General features: G+C 32.4%; 1 protein-coding gene across 3 annotated transcripts; it reads right to left on the minus strand.

The window, feature by feature from the left end:
- Positions 1–342: 342 nt before the first annotated feature.
- Positions 343–17,648, minus strand: LOC140664163 (fatty acid synthase-like). 3 transcript variants are annotated; one of them, XM_072888999.1, is made up of 8 exons: positions 17,484–17,648; positions 14,040–14,136; positions 13,216–13,560; positions 8,781–11,947; positions 8,127–8,589; positions 7,541–7,883; positions 5,940–7,432; positions 343–5,512 (listed from the first exon to the last, which is right to left on the minus strand). In XM_072888999.1, the coding sequence occupies exons 2-8, from the start codon at positions 14,080–14,082 to the stop codon at positions 5,118–5,120; spliced, it is 6,249 nt and encodes a 2,082-aa protein (XP_072745100.1). In that variant the 5' UTR covers positions 14,083–14,136; positions 17,484–17,648; the 3' UTR covers positions 343–5,117. The 3 variants fall into 3 exon arrangements, with proteins under 3 accessions (XP_072745100.1, XP_072745116.1, XP_072745110.1); XM_072889015.1 differs by having other exon boundaries at positions 17,507–17,629; XM_072889009.1 differs by lacking the exon at positions 17,484–17,648 and adding an exon at positions 15,476–15,603.
- Positions 17,649–19,289: the final 1,641 nt, after the last annotated feature.

Here is a 19,289-nt window from a genome sequence, read left to right on the forward strand (position 1 = left end):
CAATAATGTGCGCACTTTTAAAGTGAAACAGAATAACTTGGTTATAAATTGTAATATACAAACTCTGTACGCGCACGTGCGGTCTATTATTGAGAGATTATATATTTCATAATATTTTTATTTATTTGAATTTCTTTTGAATCTGACTTTCTTAAATTTATAATTTAACAATTAATCGATTTTGTTTTTTTTTAATTTTATAAGATATTGATAGAATATCGATAGTTTTCAATTTTAATCAAATATTCTCATTTTTTTTATGTTTTCGATTTACATGCACGTACATATGTATACAAAATCAATCAAACGTTTAAATATTAATTTTTAACTTTATTTGTTAAATTTGCAATTTGGTCAATGCACTTCTACTTTCATTTAATAGATAGAAAAAGATTGAAAATATAGGCGATAGAGAAATATTTTGAGATCATGATATGAGTCTCTCTTCTGTGAAGAAGATTCTTTCTTTCTCTCTCTCAAAGTGTTTCTTTCTATTTTCATTTTTTGTACAATTCATCTTTTTATCGCATACAGGAACTCTTTTCGAAAGCTCGCTCCAAGATAATCTATAATTTACGATAAAATTTAAAATTAATGCATTTTATACATTAACCTTTTTCTCTTTCCTTTCTTGTACATATACTTTTGTATTCGTATATATGTATACTATTACTTGTGAAGAGATGGGCTGTTAATAAGATTTCATTATGTATTTTGATATTTCAAGTACAATATACAGGGTGTTCGGCAACAGGTGGGACAAAATTTAAGGAATGATTCTACACGGTATTATAAGACAAAAATCAAGAATAACAAAATTGTCAATGTAATATGTAGGTGCTTGTGTTTGTAATTATTATCGCAGATGTTACACAAATTCAGAAATGATTAGTCAGAATAATGTGGCAAAAATTTTAACGTTAACACCTTAGGTTCTGACTGGTAATATATAATTAATATATAATACAATATATGATTAATAAGAAAAAAAATAAAATATAAAACGTGTAAGTGAGTAAAAATAAGTATATACATTAAAAACGGATACAAGTGTAGAATTAGCCGCTTGCGAGTGTATTAGATTAAAAGTTAAAATTTTATAAGTTTTATTATTAAAATATGCGTTTAAATTACGTAAAGTTCGCCAAGTTGGAGTCAAACAATTTATTTGTTTATTTCATCTACATCGTACAATTCTTTATTAATTCTTTTGGTATTCCATAATGGAGAATAAGAAAAGAAAAGAATATTGTAGTTTACCTTACAAGGAAACTTCGCAAACCCAAAAATTCTGATTTTGATGAAACTTGGCATACAGGAAGGTAGGGGATGGGGGTCAATAGTTAAATTTAGAAATTTTCAGTTGCTGCTAAAAAACCGTTCTAAAGAGTAAAACTACCCCTCATATGTAGATGTACGGTTTTTCGATTTTCTCGATATATCTCGAAAACTATTCGAAATACAAAAAAATACTTCAGAACATTCTCGTTGCAGTTCAATGTGACTTCTTCCAATTAGAATTCTGTGTAATTATAAATAATAGGCATATGTGTGACATATACATAATATGTTACGTAAAACTTATTGAAAACATTTAGTGATCGCATTACATTGTTAAATATTATGAAGTCAATTTACATTTGAGAAATAATATCATTTTATATAAATAATATCATTAAGTTACATCGAGTTCCTTGAATAAGGAAACCTATTTCGAGATCTTACTACGTTGCAGTAACATACTCAAGTCTATTTACTTATCACATTTTACGTAATATATTACATGTATACCACACATATATCACCCATTTAAAATTACGGACAATTCTAATTGCAATTAAAAGAAGTATTAGATTGAGAATTTTTTTAAGTATTTTTTTTTCTTTTTCAGACTGCATTGTAAATATATTCAGATGAAGTTATATAAATCGGAAATATTGTGCGCAGCTTTAGTATAAATATGGTGCAGCTAACAAGCTTAATTTATTATAAGTGTAAAAGATAAAAAATTTTATCTACAAAATTACAACATTACTATGTACATATCTTTGTAATAATTATTCTTATACATTACAGGGAACTCGTCAAAATATAGGTGTGGTAGCTTGAAGAATCATCAACAGTAGAATTAATGTAGAATAATGCTATCGCGCTAATTGCTATCTACGGTATTTATTGAAATACAAGTATTGAAATATTGTAAGCATTTCTATAAAAAAGTATATATTAGCTCAAAGAATGATGGAAGAAAGAAATAATTGTTACATATGTGTGCTTATTCGGAGAGGGAAGGGATATTTGGATTAGTGTTTAATTTGTGTTATTTGTGTGTAATTTCTTTACTCTTAACTACTATCTTCTGTCCGCTTTTAATGTACACACTTTAATTATAGATTGCACAATTTTTTATAATGCGACCTATCGTAAGTTAAAGATTGAAAAACACGTGCAGTCTAGCAAAATCAGTATGATATGTTATATTTTATGGAAATTTAAAAACATAAATAAAGAATAAAATAAAATAAACATTTTACGTAAATAAAATTATTAATTGATTGAATTGAAAGGAAACAACTTTAACCGTTTAAGTGGGTTAATTAAATTAATGAGAAAATCTTCTCTAAATTTTAATTATAATAAAACTATTAAATATACATATACAAGGTGTCTGTCCATAGATGTCAGAATATCTCGTAATTGGTTGAAGTTACAGGAAAGTTTAATAAGAAATTTGTAAGACCGTTTTGAAACTGCTATAAAATGCATGTAAATTTTTTTTTTTTACTTGTGATCTTTTCGAGTTATAAAGGTTACCATCGTTTTTTAAAATGTATATTTATATTTTCTTTTACATATTTATGTAGCAGGAGTCATTTGCAATCAAAATCATATTAAGGAAAAAATTGCTACTATGCATCGTTTACAAGATAATCATCGGCATCTTAAATATTAGACAAGTAAATTAGATTGTAAGTTCTTTAATTTATTCTGGAATGTCAAAGAGATTAAAAAGGTACACAAACAATGTTTTTTTATGAAACAATTATTAACACTTAATTATCTCGTAAACGATGCATAGTAGCAATTTTTTACTAAATATGATTTTGATTGCAAATAACTCCTACTTTTACATAAATATGTAAAAGAAAATATAAATATGCATTTAAAAAAAACATTGGTGATCTTCATAACTGGAAAAGGTTAAGAGTAAAAAAAATTTACACGCACTTTGTAGCAGATTCAAAACCATGCAGAGTAACCCAAAAAATCGCCTGTTTTTTCACCCTTAAATTCCGATCTTAAATTTCGTCTTAAATAATAGTTTATCAAGAGACATTAATTCTCTGAGATTTTGAAATTGGGCTCCCTTTTTATTGTTGAGATATGAAAGGTCAAAGTTGTCATTACGTATCAACTGACAAGAAAAGGTATAGAAGTGTCCCCCTCTGATTTTAATACTCTTTGAATGAATAATTTATGTCAAGGTATTTTAAGTCAAAATACTGGAACTTTCAAGCCTTGTGACTCAAAAAGTTCTTAATGCAAAAATATGTTATCATAGAATTTTGGAAAGATCTTGAGGTGTGCTACAAAAATATATAATAAAAAATATAATGTTCCATTTAAGAAATTAAAGGAGACATTTACATGACCATTTAAACGACTCGTCAAGGTCAAATCAATCACACCATCATATATGTTCCTTTCGATGGTTCCAATATAATTGCGTGCGTTAATTAAAATGACTCACCCTGTATACGCGACATACGCGCGCGCGCGCGCGCACACACACACACACACACGCACGCACACACACACACACACACGCACACGCACGCACACTTATATATATATGTACACACACATAGTAAAATAAATTTTAAAACTTAGTTACCGATAAAATTATTACAATATCGTTTAATGTATTATGATTATATTCAGAATAAAAATATCTTTATTTTACAATATTATAACGCAACAAAGACAATTTTTTATATAATAGATGCAAAAAATAAATTTAATAAAGTACGTCAATAAAAAATGCAATATTATTACGTATAGTATACATTGCATAAAGTGCATAAATAAAAAATTTAAATTTTTAATAAATTATTATAATAAGTGAGATAAGAGTGTACAGATATTGTAAGATGATTATAGAAATCTTTGTCGTGCAGACAAGTTTTTCTTCTTCAGTTATGTATAACACTTACAAAGGAAACTCACGAACCCGATAATTTTAATTTTAATGAAATTTTACACACATGGAAAATATAAATAGATAAATTAAAAAATTTTCAGTTACTGCTAAAAACAGTATTAAGGGATAAAACCATCCTTCATATGTAGAACGATTTGCCGATTTTTTCGATATATCTCGAAAATTATTCGAGATGTGATAAATGTTATATACTAAAATTTCATGGTAAAAGCATCTGTGTTTAACCACATTGAAGAAATTGAAAAAAAATAATTTTTGAAAAAAATAAGTTTTTAAATTATATCTGTAAAACTATTTGAGATTTAAAAAAATGTTTCATTAAAAGTTTCATGGTAAAAACATGTCTACTTAACCACATAAATAAAATTTATAAAAATTTTCAAAAATTAAAAAAAATATATTATTTTTTAAAATTTTCTTAACGTGATTAAATAGAAGTAATTTTCCAATGAAACTTTTGTACAAAACATTTTTTTCTTTGTATCCCGAATAGATCTCGAAATATATCAAGAAAATCGTAAAACTACTCCACATATGAGAGATGGTTTCACCGTTTAAAACCGGTTTTCGGCAGCAACTAACTTAGAAATTTATTAACGAGCTATAAAAATAATTATGTAATTTATTCAAACACTCCACTTTTCTGAGGCATTTTTATAAATTGTAGTGAAATACAAGTACCATTATGTTCAGAAAAAATTAAGAATAAAATTGGGAAAAAATTAAGAAAAAATATATTTAAAAAGTTAAAGGATACGTATTGCAGCAGACTTACAATTTTTTTACTAAAAGAAGAGAAACAAATGTAAAGAGCGTAAGTATTCTGCAACGTATACACATTAACTTTTTTAAATATTAAAAAAAATGTTTTTCCAATTACTGAACGTAATGATGACTATATTTTATCAGGAGATGAACTATAGTCGCTTGCCGCAACTAAATCTCTTAATTTACTTATCGTCAAGGCACGGATCTCTTGGAATGATAATATGATATTATATTCTCTCTCAAGTATCTGCTTTACTTTCGTATAGATCAGTGAATCAAAACCTAGCTTTTCGAAATTCTTATTAATATTCATTGAATTGACGTTCTCAATTTCGAGGATATTGGAAATGACTTCATCAAAATTAATTTTATTACCGTCATTTACAGATTTGTGTTTTCCACCTATCACTGTGGAGGATAATACCGGATACGGTTGTTGAAGAAAAATGTCTATGGTTGCAAGACAGCTGGTCAAACGTTGCGGTAATACATTTTGATCGAAGCTTATATTCTTTATCGTATCTGTAAAAATAGTAGTATCATATATTAATATTATAAAAAGCAATTATTCTGCAACGATCCAAGAAAACATTTTATATATGAAAATGTTTAAAAATTACCATTCTTTAAATAATATAATTAACCTATATATACATAAATACAAAATATTAATAGTTTGTGTCTTGAATTTTTCTTTTACTGTGTTTATACCTTTCTTACAACAGACAAAAGTTTGTCTCTGCTATTTGACAAAATTGTAATAATATAAAATAGAATAGATATCTTTTTCGAAGAATGCAAAGTTACTATGTTGACACTTTTTATAAAATAGAATATAGATACTTTGAGTTAAATACATAAAATGAAAAAAAAGCTATGAAAAAGAATTGAAAATCATCCGAAAAATTTAAAATCACTGAATTTTATAGAGAAAGTTAAAGAGTCTTACTTATATATAAGCCAACATCTCCGATAATACTCCATTGAATAGCAAGACCGGGTAGATCAGCGGCGTGTCTCTTCTCCATCATTCTCTCCATAGACGAATTCGCGAGACCGTAATTGGACTGACCCGAATTGCCACGGCCGCACGTTGCGGACGAAAATACGACGAAGTAATCTAATAACGGACAACACTTTCTCGACGCCGCATCCAGATTTCTCGTAATGTCGATTTTTGGCAAGGTTACTATTTTGAAGTCGGTTTCCTGCAGGTTTTCGAACAAAGCGTCGCAAAGCACGACTGCCAAATTAAATATACCTCCTACCGGAGCCAGCCGGTTGCTCTCTTCGAGCAAATATTCGGCACCTGATAACGTCGTGATGTCTGCAGTAGAAATAATGATTTTAATGCCGTTCTCGCGCCAATGTTGCACGCGCAATGCCTGGTAACCAGTGCGTATGCCGTTACGAGACACGATAATGATGAATCTTGCGCCACGAGCGATCATCCAATCGGCCAATTCCAGACCGAAACCACCGAGACCACCGATCAAGAGGTACGACTTTTCCGGATTCATGTAGGTACGCGGTATGGCCGCTATTGTCTTCGGTATCGGTATCACTTGCTTCTGCGGCTCCTCGTCCCGAATCTTTAGCAATACTTTTCCAATGTGCTTTCTCATCGCCATAAATCTGAATCCTTGCACAAGGGAATCCTCCAGAAATACTGTCGTCGGCAATGGACGCACAACGTCGTTCTCAATTCCCTCCGAAACAAGTCTAATTGTTTCTCGCTTGTCCGCACAGTCTTCGAACAACGTTTCCAGCAATATACTGTGGAAGGAGTGGCTCTTAAATAATAACGATATATCTATGGGCTTATCATTCGACATATCGTATTTCTCGATCTCAAGAAACCGACCATTAGTCGCGAGACATTGTACGCTGGCATACAGTTTTTCTTCCATAAGTGGTGAGTTCATCACCACATCGACTCCACGTCCCTGAGTCTTATTGAGAATCAGCTGCTCATAATTCGTACCTTCGAAATCGCCAATGCGTTCGTCGGTCAATTGTGAAAATGTTTCTTTGAGGTACAGCCGCTTCTTCAGCGTGTCAACAGTGGTGAAAACCGTGCAACCAGCGTGCAGTGCGATGGCGATCGCCGCGTGACCGACATCACTTGTGCCGTCGTGAATCAACACGCTTTCGCCTGTTTTCAATCGACCTCGTACAAATAGAGCGTAGTAACTGGTCACGTAAGCTATCGGTATCGTCGCCGCTTGTTCCAACGTCCACTTGTCGGGTACCTTCCAAAGAAAATCAGAATTTGGTAGCACGGTGGTCGCCAGTCCCATGGCCTTAACTATACCCATCACTCTACAACCATTCGTGTCTCTTCCAGAGAACTCGAGTCCTAATGCACAATCGTCCTCCGTAACTGTCTCTAATGATGGCAGATATTTTGTTGATAATTTACCAGACGCCACCATAATATCCCTGTTTTTAATATAAAATTAATTTATAAACAAGTATTAATCTACATGAAATATTATTACTTAATTATTAGTTATTACAGTCAGACAAGCTAAATTGATTGAAACTTGCCTAAAGTTTAATGACGCGTAAAACACACTACAGAGTGTATTTATATGTTTGGTCCAACAATGTGCTAACGGACTTTGAATCCATTTCAAGCTACTCAAATCTCCCGGCGTCAGTGTATTCACATACGCGTGCTCCATTCGCTCATCGCTATGTTGATCTAATGGCAAATGCCGATAACTGCCCCATTGACCTTCCTTCAACACATTGGCCATTAGTCCTTTCTCTAATTGCTTTGCGTAGAACGGCAAGGATAAATCGAATTTAGGAGTATTACTGTCCTGGATGAAAACGTAACGTACGTTTGCAAACTCACGCCGGATGCAAGTTATAAATCCGACTATACCTGCAAATGAAAAGATTCCTAACAGTCCGCTTACAGACACGCAGATAAAGATCGAGAAAAAATATATTTTTAAAGATAAATACTTTTAAAAATTAAAAAGCGAGTTTTTAAAATTTTATTATTTAAAAAATTAAGTGTGTATATTATATGTAAGAATTTTAATATTTAATATTTAATATAATATTTAAATTTTATTATTTATAGAATTATATATTTTATATGTAATTTTTTAAATAATATTACCAAGTGATTCTTCGCCTTGAGACACAAAAAGCACTTCTTGATTCTCGTTATTACATTTTTTCAATGCCGCTTTCGCATTTTCCAACCATGAAAAATCTTTTTCCGTAATTTGTATTTCTATCGGTTCTCTCTTATCTTCTCGTTTTTTCAATAAAAAGTAACTTTTTCCCGAGGAATCAACTTGTTTACCGACTAATATCAAATTTGCTTCCTTCAGTGCGGTCTTTAAATCAAGTTGTGAAGCAGTTTCCTCCAGAAGAATAAAGCAATTGCGATTTCTTGTTAAAATAGCTGCCAAATTTTTGAGAACGATGTAAGATTGAATGCCAGAAAGAACTTCCGCTGCTATGATAAGGTGAAGAGGGAAAATATCGTTCGCATGTCGTGTCACATTAACATCACCGTTCATTTCATTGGAATTTGCCGTATCGCCTGCAAAACTGGCAACCACTTGTAAGTCAATCTAAAATAACAGAAGCGATACGTTTAGACTTAAAATTGTGCAAAAAAAAAAAATAAAAATTGCTGTTATAAAAATTGCATTTACATGAAAAAATATGTATTTTATATGGTAAATTACGGAATTCTTAAAACTGTGTATATAATATCTTCTTGAATTATGACATGTTAAAATTTTATAGTGAGAGTATTTACCGTAACTAAGGGCTCGTTATGGAGAATGTCGAGTACAAGTGGCGTCAAAAAATTACTCGCGCTTCGATTGCCTGCGATTTCTACGGCTTTGATTCTCGTCCTTACATTTTCACAAACGATTTGTAATAGCACAGTGAGCGCGTGCACCTTTTCTCTCGTTGGATCTTTCAAGACTAGACTGTGCGGATTTTCATATGGCACGAAAACGTAACGCTCGTACTTGGGTTCAATTTGAATGCACTGTCGCTGAGGTGTGATAAATTTTACACCTCTAATTTCAATACCGCCGGATTTGATAATATTAATGTTTTTAAAGTGATATACCGGCAATCCGCCGTCTTTCGATAACTGATCGACCATTTGTTTGTGAAGAATGGGATCGATCAAGGTGTATTTGAGCTTCGATTTATAAACCAATTTTCGGTCACCGGACAACAATTTAAACTGAAACATATTATCTAAATACGAGGACCATTCGTTAAACCAGCGTAACTCACCGACGGAGACAGAACTGTCGCAAGATTTTATCCCCTTGAAAACACCGTTGTATTCATATCCGCGCAGTCCCAACTCTTTATAAACGTCTTCGGTGTTCAATAAAAATTTGTTGGATGGCATTGGAAGCGATGACTGATCGGTCAGTCGATCTTTCTCGATGGTTTTGGCAACACGAATATTTCCGCTGATAAGAACCATATCAGCTTCACGGATTTCGAAATCACCATTTTTTGCAAAAAAGCTTATCGAAAATTTGACCGTTTTATTCTCCGATATGAAAGTAACCCGCTGAAACCATACGTTTTCGAAGATTACTGGAAGTCGCTCATAATCAGTGTCATGTAATTTCGCGAGAACTTTCCAAACTATCAGAAAAAAGCCGGCAGCCGGAAAAATAATTTGCCCGTCGATTTTGTGTCCCGCTAGATATGAGTCTGTGTCTTTTAACAAATTTATTTCTACAATATGATCCTCGGACCAACTTTTCGACCTGTACTTGAAGTTGGGTACCTCCCACATGACGGAATGATCCCATTTGATTAACGGTCCGATCATCGGTGTTCCGCGACTCACAGGAAACCTGACCCACGGATACAGTTTGGAGATATCGGGTTGCGCGCCAGCCATGTACATCTTTCCTATATTAGATAGCAGAAAGATCAGATTATTCGAATAATTTCTCTTTTGAAGACTGATGTTGGTCACTGTCGATGGTAGCGATCTAAGTAGGATCACTTGCAGCAGGCAATGAGGCGCAATTTCGATAATTATCGCGTTGTCCGGGATGTGCGAGATCGCTTCCTTGAAAAGCACAGGTGACAGTATATTGTTTAGGTGATACTCTGATGAGCTGAACTGTGCGAGCGAGCTATCCCATGCAGTTTCAGGTATTGAACTGGAGATCCACTTGCTAGACCTTTGTTTCGGCTTTGGTATTATCATATCAAACGAGGCGCGCAGCTTAGATTCTGCTGGAAGAAGATATTTGCTGTGGAAGGCGATGCCGGAGCATTTAATCATCTTGGCAAAGATGCCTTTACTCTTCAGCACTTCTACGAATTTCTTTACAGATTCAGACGGGCCGGAAATGGTGACCGAATCCACAGAATTGTGACAGGCTAAATTGATATCGAATGGACATATATTTTTGGCCTCTTCCCAGCTTAAACCGATTGCCGCCATAGCACCAGGTTCCAAATCGGAATTTACGACCGACTTGCCTCTGTAATAAGCTGCCAAGATTGTTTGCTTTAGCGTAAATGCACCGTCGGTATACGAGCAAGCTAATTCGCCAACGGAATGTCCAACTATACCATTTGGTTTTACATTTATAAATGTCAGCATGTCGATGAGGGCGATCTGGATTGCCACGATCGACACAAAAGTAGCTATTACGTTTTCGTATGTCTCGTCGGTGCTGTTTATGATAATATCCATTAAATCGATGTCGTGGCTTTTCAATATATCCGCGCATTGGCGTAAGCTACGATGGCATATTTCAATGTCAAGCAGTTCGCGGCCCATGCCCGACCATTGAGTGCCCATGCCGGAAAATACAAACCAAATAGGACGTTTTTCGTCATAATTATCTTCAGCTATTTCGCGTATATTGTGACCATCATGATTAAATATTTCATAGCCGCGAATGTTGTGTCCCGGTATGTTGTCATCGTGTATGGCGTGTAATAGAGTTAAGAACTCATTGTCCTGTTGATACTCGTTCGCTTTGTTTAGTAACACGTGTACAGCTTCTTTTGTGCAGCCAGATACGGCGACCAGCTTCGGCAACGGTTCGACAGTACTCGGCATCGATGATATCTTTGTTTGTGGATTACTGCGCAGAATGACGTGCGAATTCACTCCGCCAGCGCCAAATGAGTTGATACCTACGAGACCACCGTTCCATGACCACCTAACCTTGTCGATTACGCGAATACGTCCTTCGTTCAACGCGGGAATCATTGGATTTGGAATAGCAAAGTGCAGATTCGCGGGAATTATACCGGATTCCATCGCAATCAGCACTTTCACGATCGAACACAGTCCGCTGGCGGGTTCAGAGTGTCCCATATTTGACTTAACCGAGCCAATCAATAACGATGTCTCCCTATTTTTACAAAATAGTTTATCGATAGCGTTAAGTTCTTGCGAATCACCCGCTTTCGTTCCGGTACCATGCGCTTCCACGTAAATCACGTCTCTGGGATCAATTCCCACCTCGCTGTATATTTTCTTCAACATCAGGTATTGCATCTCACCATTCGGATATGTGAAACCCTCAAGCTTGTAACCGTCCGTGTTCGTCGCCGTGTTCATCACCGTGGCATATACTCTGCGCGCATCCATCGCCTTTTGCAGATATATTGCAACCACTGCTTCAGATCTCACATATCCATCAGCCTTGATATCAAATGCCTTACACTTGCCGTCCTCGGACAGCATATTCAATTTATGAAAATGAGTGTTATATCCTGGATCGAGTACAAGATTCATTCCGCCGATGATCGCTGCGTTACATTCGCCAGTACGGATTGCAACGACTGCCTGATGCATGGCCGCCAAAGACGCGGAACAGCCCGTATCTATCGTGTAACTAGGTCCAATTAAATCGAAAGCGTAGGAGATTCTGTTGGCAAAAAATCCTGTGCTACATCCAAGCATTCCATATCCTTTAAACAGATAAATATTACTTTTAGTTTATTTAATTAGAAAAAGAATTATACGTATATAGCTGAAAGAAAGAAAGAAAAAGAGTTTCAAGAAAGTTTTCGAGAAGAAATAAGAATTTATTAAATTAATATTTAAATGTATTAAATATATGTGTATATGCGGTTATATACAAATATATCTACATAAAGAAAAATATCTTCTGTTCCTTAATAAATTATTAATATTTTGCTATAATAGATGATCTGAAAACAGTTTATATCATTTAAAACTCAACAAATAAATTAAATTTTTAAACATTTACATGTAGACTCAAAATGTGATAAACATGAACTCCCACAGAACCATATTTTGAAAATTATTTTTTGTCTGCAATATACCAGTTTCAACTAATTTCTAAATATACTTGCATTTGTTGAAAAACGTACGTAAAACGTAACAAGTAAAGAAATTTTAAACATATATGTATCGATGTTTGTTGCTTTTTAGCTGTTTTATTTATCTAAAAAAAAATTTGCATCAAAAAAAATAATTTTTTTACGATGCAAATTTTTTTTCTAGATAAATAAAACAGCTAAAAAGCAACAAACATCGATACATATATGTTTAAAATTTCTTTACTTGTTCTTACGTTTTACGTACGTTTTCAGACTTTCAACAAATTATGCTTTTTTTTTAAATATCAAAACATATATCATCACAATATTTACATTTTTTAGTGCCAAGAAACTAATGATAAATAGAATGTATTAATACAAATGTGAATCGGTGGATTTGTAGGAACAATATTTTTTATGCAAGAAATCTTCCATACAGACTAGATACTAACTTTTAAAACTAACAGTTGAATTGACAGTCCTCTTTATCATGTTTTGTTTATTGTTCTTAAATTAATAAAATTAATAAAATTAAATTCATTAAAGAATATATTAGCATAAATATTAATGTAGATGTCAAATATATTTCGTAAATCTAACTTTTAAACTATATGTAGATATTTGTGGAAATGTAAGTTCTTAATTAATATATATTATATATATATGAATATTACTTTTTTATCTTTATCTTACGTTTTTATCTAAATTTCTATATTTCTACATCTTGTCTCAATATAAGATATTTATAATTTTGATGTATTTATATCTTATTTATTAAATTAAATACATTTAAAAATAAATTTGAACATTTTTAACAATCTTTTTTTAACTCTCTTTGTAATGTTATTCTATAATGCGAAACTTTTTATGATAAATTTCTGAAATGCACAAACCGTTTGGAATTTTTCTCCAAAAATAATTTGCATCCGAAGAAGATACACCGACGAATACTCCTGTACGCGATTTTTTTAGGCTAGTTGGATTGATGCCAGCGTCAATTAACGTCTCATACGTTACTTCTAGCATAAGACGAAGCTGCGGATCCATGACGTGTGCCTGCTTAGGATGCACTTTAAAGAAAGAGGCGTCGAAACTACTAAGATCTTTTATTTTGCCAATTCTGGATGGTATTCCGTGGACACCCGGTGTCCAACGTCGTTCGTCCTCTGTGACCATGTCCGTACCTTTCATCAAATTCTCCTTAAATTCCTCAATATTTGACGATTCAGGCAAACGACCTTGAAAAACATTGGTGCATTCTTATAGCAAAATTACTTGATTGTACATCTATTTGAGATTAACTCTAAGTCATCACTCTACGATCCAAAAAACAGTTTAACGTTTTTCGATTTGAAAATTTTCATATTTGACGTATTTTGGCGTTATTTATAGATCTGGAAAAAACTTACGACTTTCTTGAATTTTTTTTTACTATATGTCATTATATGTTATACTAAAATTAAAAAGTTGATATTTTTTCCAGTTAAACATTTTTTGTTATTGTTACGTACTACTTGTATTTCAATCTGTTACTTATATATTTATAATTTTCTTTATAATCTCCATTTAAAAATAGTATATTAGAAGCTTAAAAATATTAATTAGAACGAAAATAACAAAGTTATAAAGTTGCGCGATCCCACGGACCAGAGTGTGACGAATTAAGAACTCCAAAATAAGTGTGACGATTAATTATGAACTGGATTAACACAATTACCTGAAATACCCGTAATGACAATCTCCCCTTCAAAAGCAGGCATCTTGATCTTTAATTGACTTCAATTTTCCTTATTTTGGTTAGAACTTTGTTAAATCTAAAACAAAATTAACCGTTTTTTGAACAAATATACGCAATTATTTTTCGCGTCATAAAATAGTAGAAAAACAAGTAAAAATGTTAATATTAATAGAAATTTAAAAACAAACGCGAAATTTAATATGTTGAAATTATATAAATTTATATAGAAATATTTTATAATAAATATATATTTATATTTTAATTAGAAATATAATTATAAAAAATATATTTATATTAAAAATACATAAAATCAAGTTATAAATACGCAAAAAGTTAGAGTCATAAGTAAAAGTAATTAAAAAATAAATACTTTAATAATAAACACGAACACAGAAGCTATGCACAATTATCAATATTCTCGTGATATAAAGCAACGCGATCGTTCAACTTTACAGCTGTCACAGATTTCTCTAATATGTCCGTCGTTATACAACAGAAAATCTTTTTATCCGGAGACAATCTTCTTTGGCCATAACGAGCGGTCGTATATACAGGGTGTTCCGAAATGATCGGTAAATATTTTAATGGCAGGTTCTTTAGAACATTTTAAAACGAAAAGTTTAATACAAAAATGTCAAGGCTACAATAGTTTTCACATTAGAAAGGTTTTAAAGATCACAAATAACAGGACTAGAATTTCGCGCGTTCAGGTACGGCAATGTTTGCACCAAGCAAAAAAATTATTGAAATACTGCTAGTATTTAATTATTGTAGTTTTCTCAATAATTCGCAGTATTAAAAGAGAGTGGGTCACATGTGTTGATTTTTACTCAGAAAGTGTAACGTAAGTTACATATATTTTTTCATTGTTTTTGAGTTGCTGAACACAAAATTTCCGTTTTATTGGTCTAAGCCTGTTTAGTTTTATAATTCCTTTTACTGAAGACTAAAGAAACACTTTTAAACAAACATTTTAGAAATGCCGAAAAACAGATAATCGTCATCTTAAATATTAAAGAAGTAAACTGGACTGTACGTTTTTTAATTTAGTCTAGAATATCAAAGAGGTAATAAAAGTACATAAAGAATGTTTTTTTATGAAACAATTATTAACACTTAATTATCTCGTAAACGATGCATAGTAGCAATTTTTTACTAAATATGATTTTGATTGCAAATAACTACTACATAAATGTGTAAAAGAAAATATAGATATGCATTTAAAAAAACAATGGTGATCTTCATAACCGGAAAAGGTCACGAGTAAAAAAAATTTACATGCACTTTGTAGCAGACTCAAAACCATGCAAAGAGATCGATGCACTATAATCTACTCGTTCAAAGGTCTTACGAGAAACTCGTTTATATAGGCAAATACTTTTTAAGGACCATGTGTCGATCGTTGGAAAGCTTACCATATTGATACCTTGCGAATTGATGGATCTTTTCACTTGGCACCGCGCGAGAGAGCTTCTCGAGGAATTATGCGTAAGCGAGAGGTATAGGCAAGTGGCAAACGGTGTCCACCTGTTTCTACGCATGCTATATTCATATTACTTTCTATGTGTGACCGCGCGCTATCATGATAGATAATTATCGGCGCGTACACGTGCACACACACGATAGGACGGTCAAGTATTCATTAGATGCCCGATAAGAAGCTCTGCCCAGGCGAATAATTTGTCTGGAAGTTGTATTTATTTTACAACATGCTCTCTGTCTTTAACATGCAAGACAAACGCAAATCTAGTCTTGACCTTTGTAGACTACTTATTTTACCGGCGTGACTTTTTGACCGTTAAATTTGCTGGCAGATTAGGAGAAAAGGCAATAGGAGCCAGGTTCTGTTGTTAATGAACAAAATCTATTTAATAAAGAAGATAGTAAGTAATCGACCAAACTGGCAAATATGCTTTTTAGATTTTATTCGGTGTTCGATGTACAAACGACGTTTCGATCTTCGGTTTAGGTTCTTATCAAGTCTTAAAATTATCACGATATCAATTAGTAATAAAAATTCGACCGTCACATCAGTCTAATATCTGACGTGTAAATGTGACGGTCGAATGTTTTTTACTAACCGATATTGTGATAATTTTAAGACTCGATAAGAACTTAAACCGAAGATCGAAAGGCTTAGGTTCTTATCGAGTCTTAAAATTATCACAATATCGGTTAGTAAAAAACATTCGACCGTCACATTTACACGTCAGATATTAGACTGATGTGACGGTCGAATTTTTATTACTAATTGATATCGTGATAATTTTAAGACTTGATAAGAACCTAAACCGAAGATCGAAACGTCGTTTGTACATTGAACACCGAATAAAATCTAACAAGCATATTTGCCAGCTTGGTCGATTACTTATTATTTTCCTTATTAATTTTCATCACTAGCGATTCAAATTATTATCAAAATCTATTTAGTACAACGCTTTAATTAAGTTGAGCAAAAGAGTACATTGTTGTTGTCATCAATTCTACCGCCATTATTAAACAAATCAGTGCATTCGAGCATATACAATATTACTTTTAAAAAATTGATAGATAATATATAGAAAACACATAAACGTAAACTAAGTAAGTGCAGACGTTTCGGCCATCTTTTGACCATCTTCAAGGAATAAATCTACTCTAATCGTTAATTAAAAATTCGCATTAAGTCATGGATTTACAAAATTATGATAGGTCATTTAATAAATTCGTAGTCATAGGTGTGATGTCGTCTCCCTAGTTAGTAGACCAGAGATGTGATTCATCATGTCTGTTATTTTAATAATTGAATTAAACGTAAATTACCTTTATGTGTTAAGGATTTTTTAGATATTTCGTTAAGGATAATATATTCACCTATGATCCATGGTTCTCCACAATTACTTTAAATATAAATAAATGAATACGAAAGAGGCAATAGGAGCGAGGAGATGTGAATCAAATTATAAGTTTTTTCTATATAGGTAATGTGTCACAAGTATATTAACATTAATTAACTTAGTAACATTCTATTAAAAGACGGAAATTGTAATAAAAAACTGAATGTTTCGATTCCTCCATGTTTTGAATCCTCTTCAACATAATATATAAAATAAATGTGTAATTATAAATAGATAAAAACGAGGTTAATGAGAACGCATCGTCTAATTAAGGCGTAAGCAATGTGTGTAAACTAAAAATCGTGATCGTATTCGCATGATTAAATGGATCAATGCCTTAGAACAGCTGTACATATTTGTCGCATGTTAGTTGTACAAATTACATATATATAAAACGACCCAACTTGTTCGGCTCTTTTTTCTTTTTTTTTTGTACGGCTTGCATAATAATCCCGTGAGGCAATTCTCCGAGATTTTCCGACCGCGGGAGGTATACAGTTAGATTGAAGGGTTAAGTCTGTATTAATAAAATGAATGTAATAAATACCTGTTTATAATGAAGTTATTTACCGCTACTTTATGTATAATGATGGTAACTCAGAAAAAGCTTGCAGAATATAAATTCCGTTTGCGTGTTGTTGAATCTATGGTATATATATAGCGCAACTAATATTTAATTAGTGTGGTTATGCCAAAGATACAGATGGTAATGAGCTCAAGGACGAAAAATATTTAAAATGGAAAAAGTTAGATAGATGACATTAGATCTTAGGCAGTTTGTTTATTATATCTTCGTAAATAGCTGGTAAACATTCTGTATCTGTTTATAGATTTATGCTGTTTATTTGTCGTTTGATGTGTAACATTTCAGATATCAGTCTTTTTGTATAATAGGGCTCATTGTCTAGTATTTGTGCATTGTCCCAGTCAAAGTCATGATTGTATGTTAGACGGTGGTCAGTGATTACTGATTTGTTGTTACCGGGCTTCATTATGTTGGTCTTATGTTCTTTTATCCTAGTATTCAGTTTCCTACCTGTTTGGCCAACATATGAAGCGTCGCAATTTAGACAATTAATTTTATATGCCACGTTTGTTTTCATGGGAATAGGGATAGGATCTTTATGTGTCTTAATAAATTTGTTATTTTTGTTTATGCTGTAGTAGGCTAATTTGATGTCGACATCTTGTAGAGCATTCTTTATTTTATCAGTTGTCGAATGTAAATATGGGATTGTGAAGTATGAGTTATTATTGGGTGTTTGTGATTTTCTGTCGGATGGTCTATTGTTAATTAAAAACTTTATACGGTTATTAATTGTTTTGAATATAAAATCGGTTGGATAGGAGTTATTCAATAAAATCTTTATTATAAATTTGATATTCTTTTCATAGAACATGGGATGTGATAATAAGAATACTCTATCGATTAAGCCTATTATAATGCCTCTTTTTTGGTTGTTAGAATGTTGGGAATGGAAATTGAGATATCTACCCGAGAACGTGTTCTTGTGGTACCAGTCAAATATTAGATGGTTATTAGTTAAAATGAGTGTGAGGTCTAAGAAGTTAATTTTGTTGTGGACATTTTTTTCCACTGTGAACTGTACTCTGTTATGGAAAGAATTAAAAATTGTCACTGTTTGGTCAATAAATTTTGGAGGTACCGATATTAATATGTCGTCAACGTATCTAAAGTAAATGGGAGGGGTAAAATTCAATAACATCAATGCTTTCTCCTCTATGTCTTGTAGGACTATGTCGGCGATGATCGGAGAGAGTGCCCATTGGTTTGCCAAAAGTTTGTCGGTAAAATTTGTTATTGAAAACAAAGTATGTAGAGTTTAAGACTAAGTTTATTGCTGTTAAAAATTCTGGTTCCGAGATGTTGCAATTTTTTGTAATATATTGCCATCTCTTTGATATGCTTTCTACAGCTAAATTGATAGGGATGTTAGTGAACAGTGAGATTACATCTAGCGAAAACAACTCATAATCATTATCAATATGTAAATCAGATAATTTGTTGACTAGATCGAAACTATTTGCAATATGGCTATTCGGTTTCGGCAAGCTGTCGTACATGATTTTCTGTAACCAACTGGCTAAGTTGTATAATGAGCTGTTGATAGATGGGCTCTTCCCATTTTAAATATTTTTCGCCCTTGAGCTCATTACCATCTGTACCTTTGGCATAACCACACTAATTAAATATTAGTTGCGCGATATATATACCATAGATTCAACAACACGCAAACGGAATGCATATTCTGTAAGCTTTTTCTGAGTTACCATCATTATACATAAAGTAGCGGTAAATAACTTCATTATAAACAGGTATTTATTACACTCA

This window comes from Anoplolepis gracilipes, chromosome 1, assembly GCF_047496725.1.
Source record: "Anoplolepis gracilipes chromosome 1, ASM4749672v1, whole genome shotgun sequence".
In the NCBI taxonomy this organism is placed as follows: domain Eukaryota; kingdom Metazoa; phylum Arthropoda; class Insecta; order Hymenoptera; family Formicidae; genus Anoplolepis; species Anoplolepis gracilipes.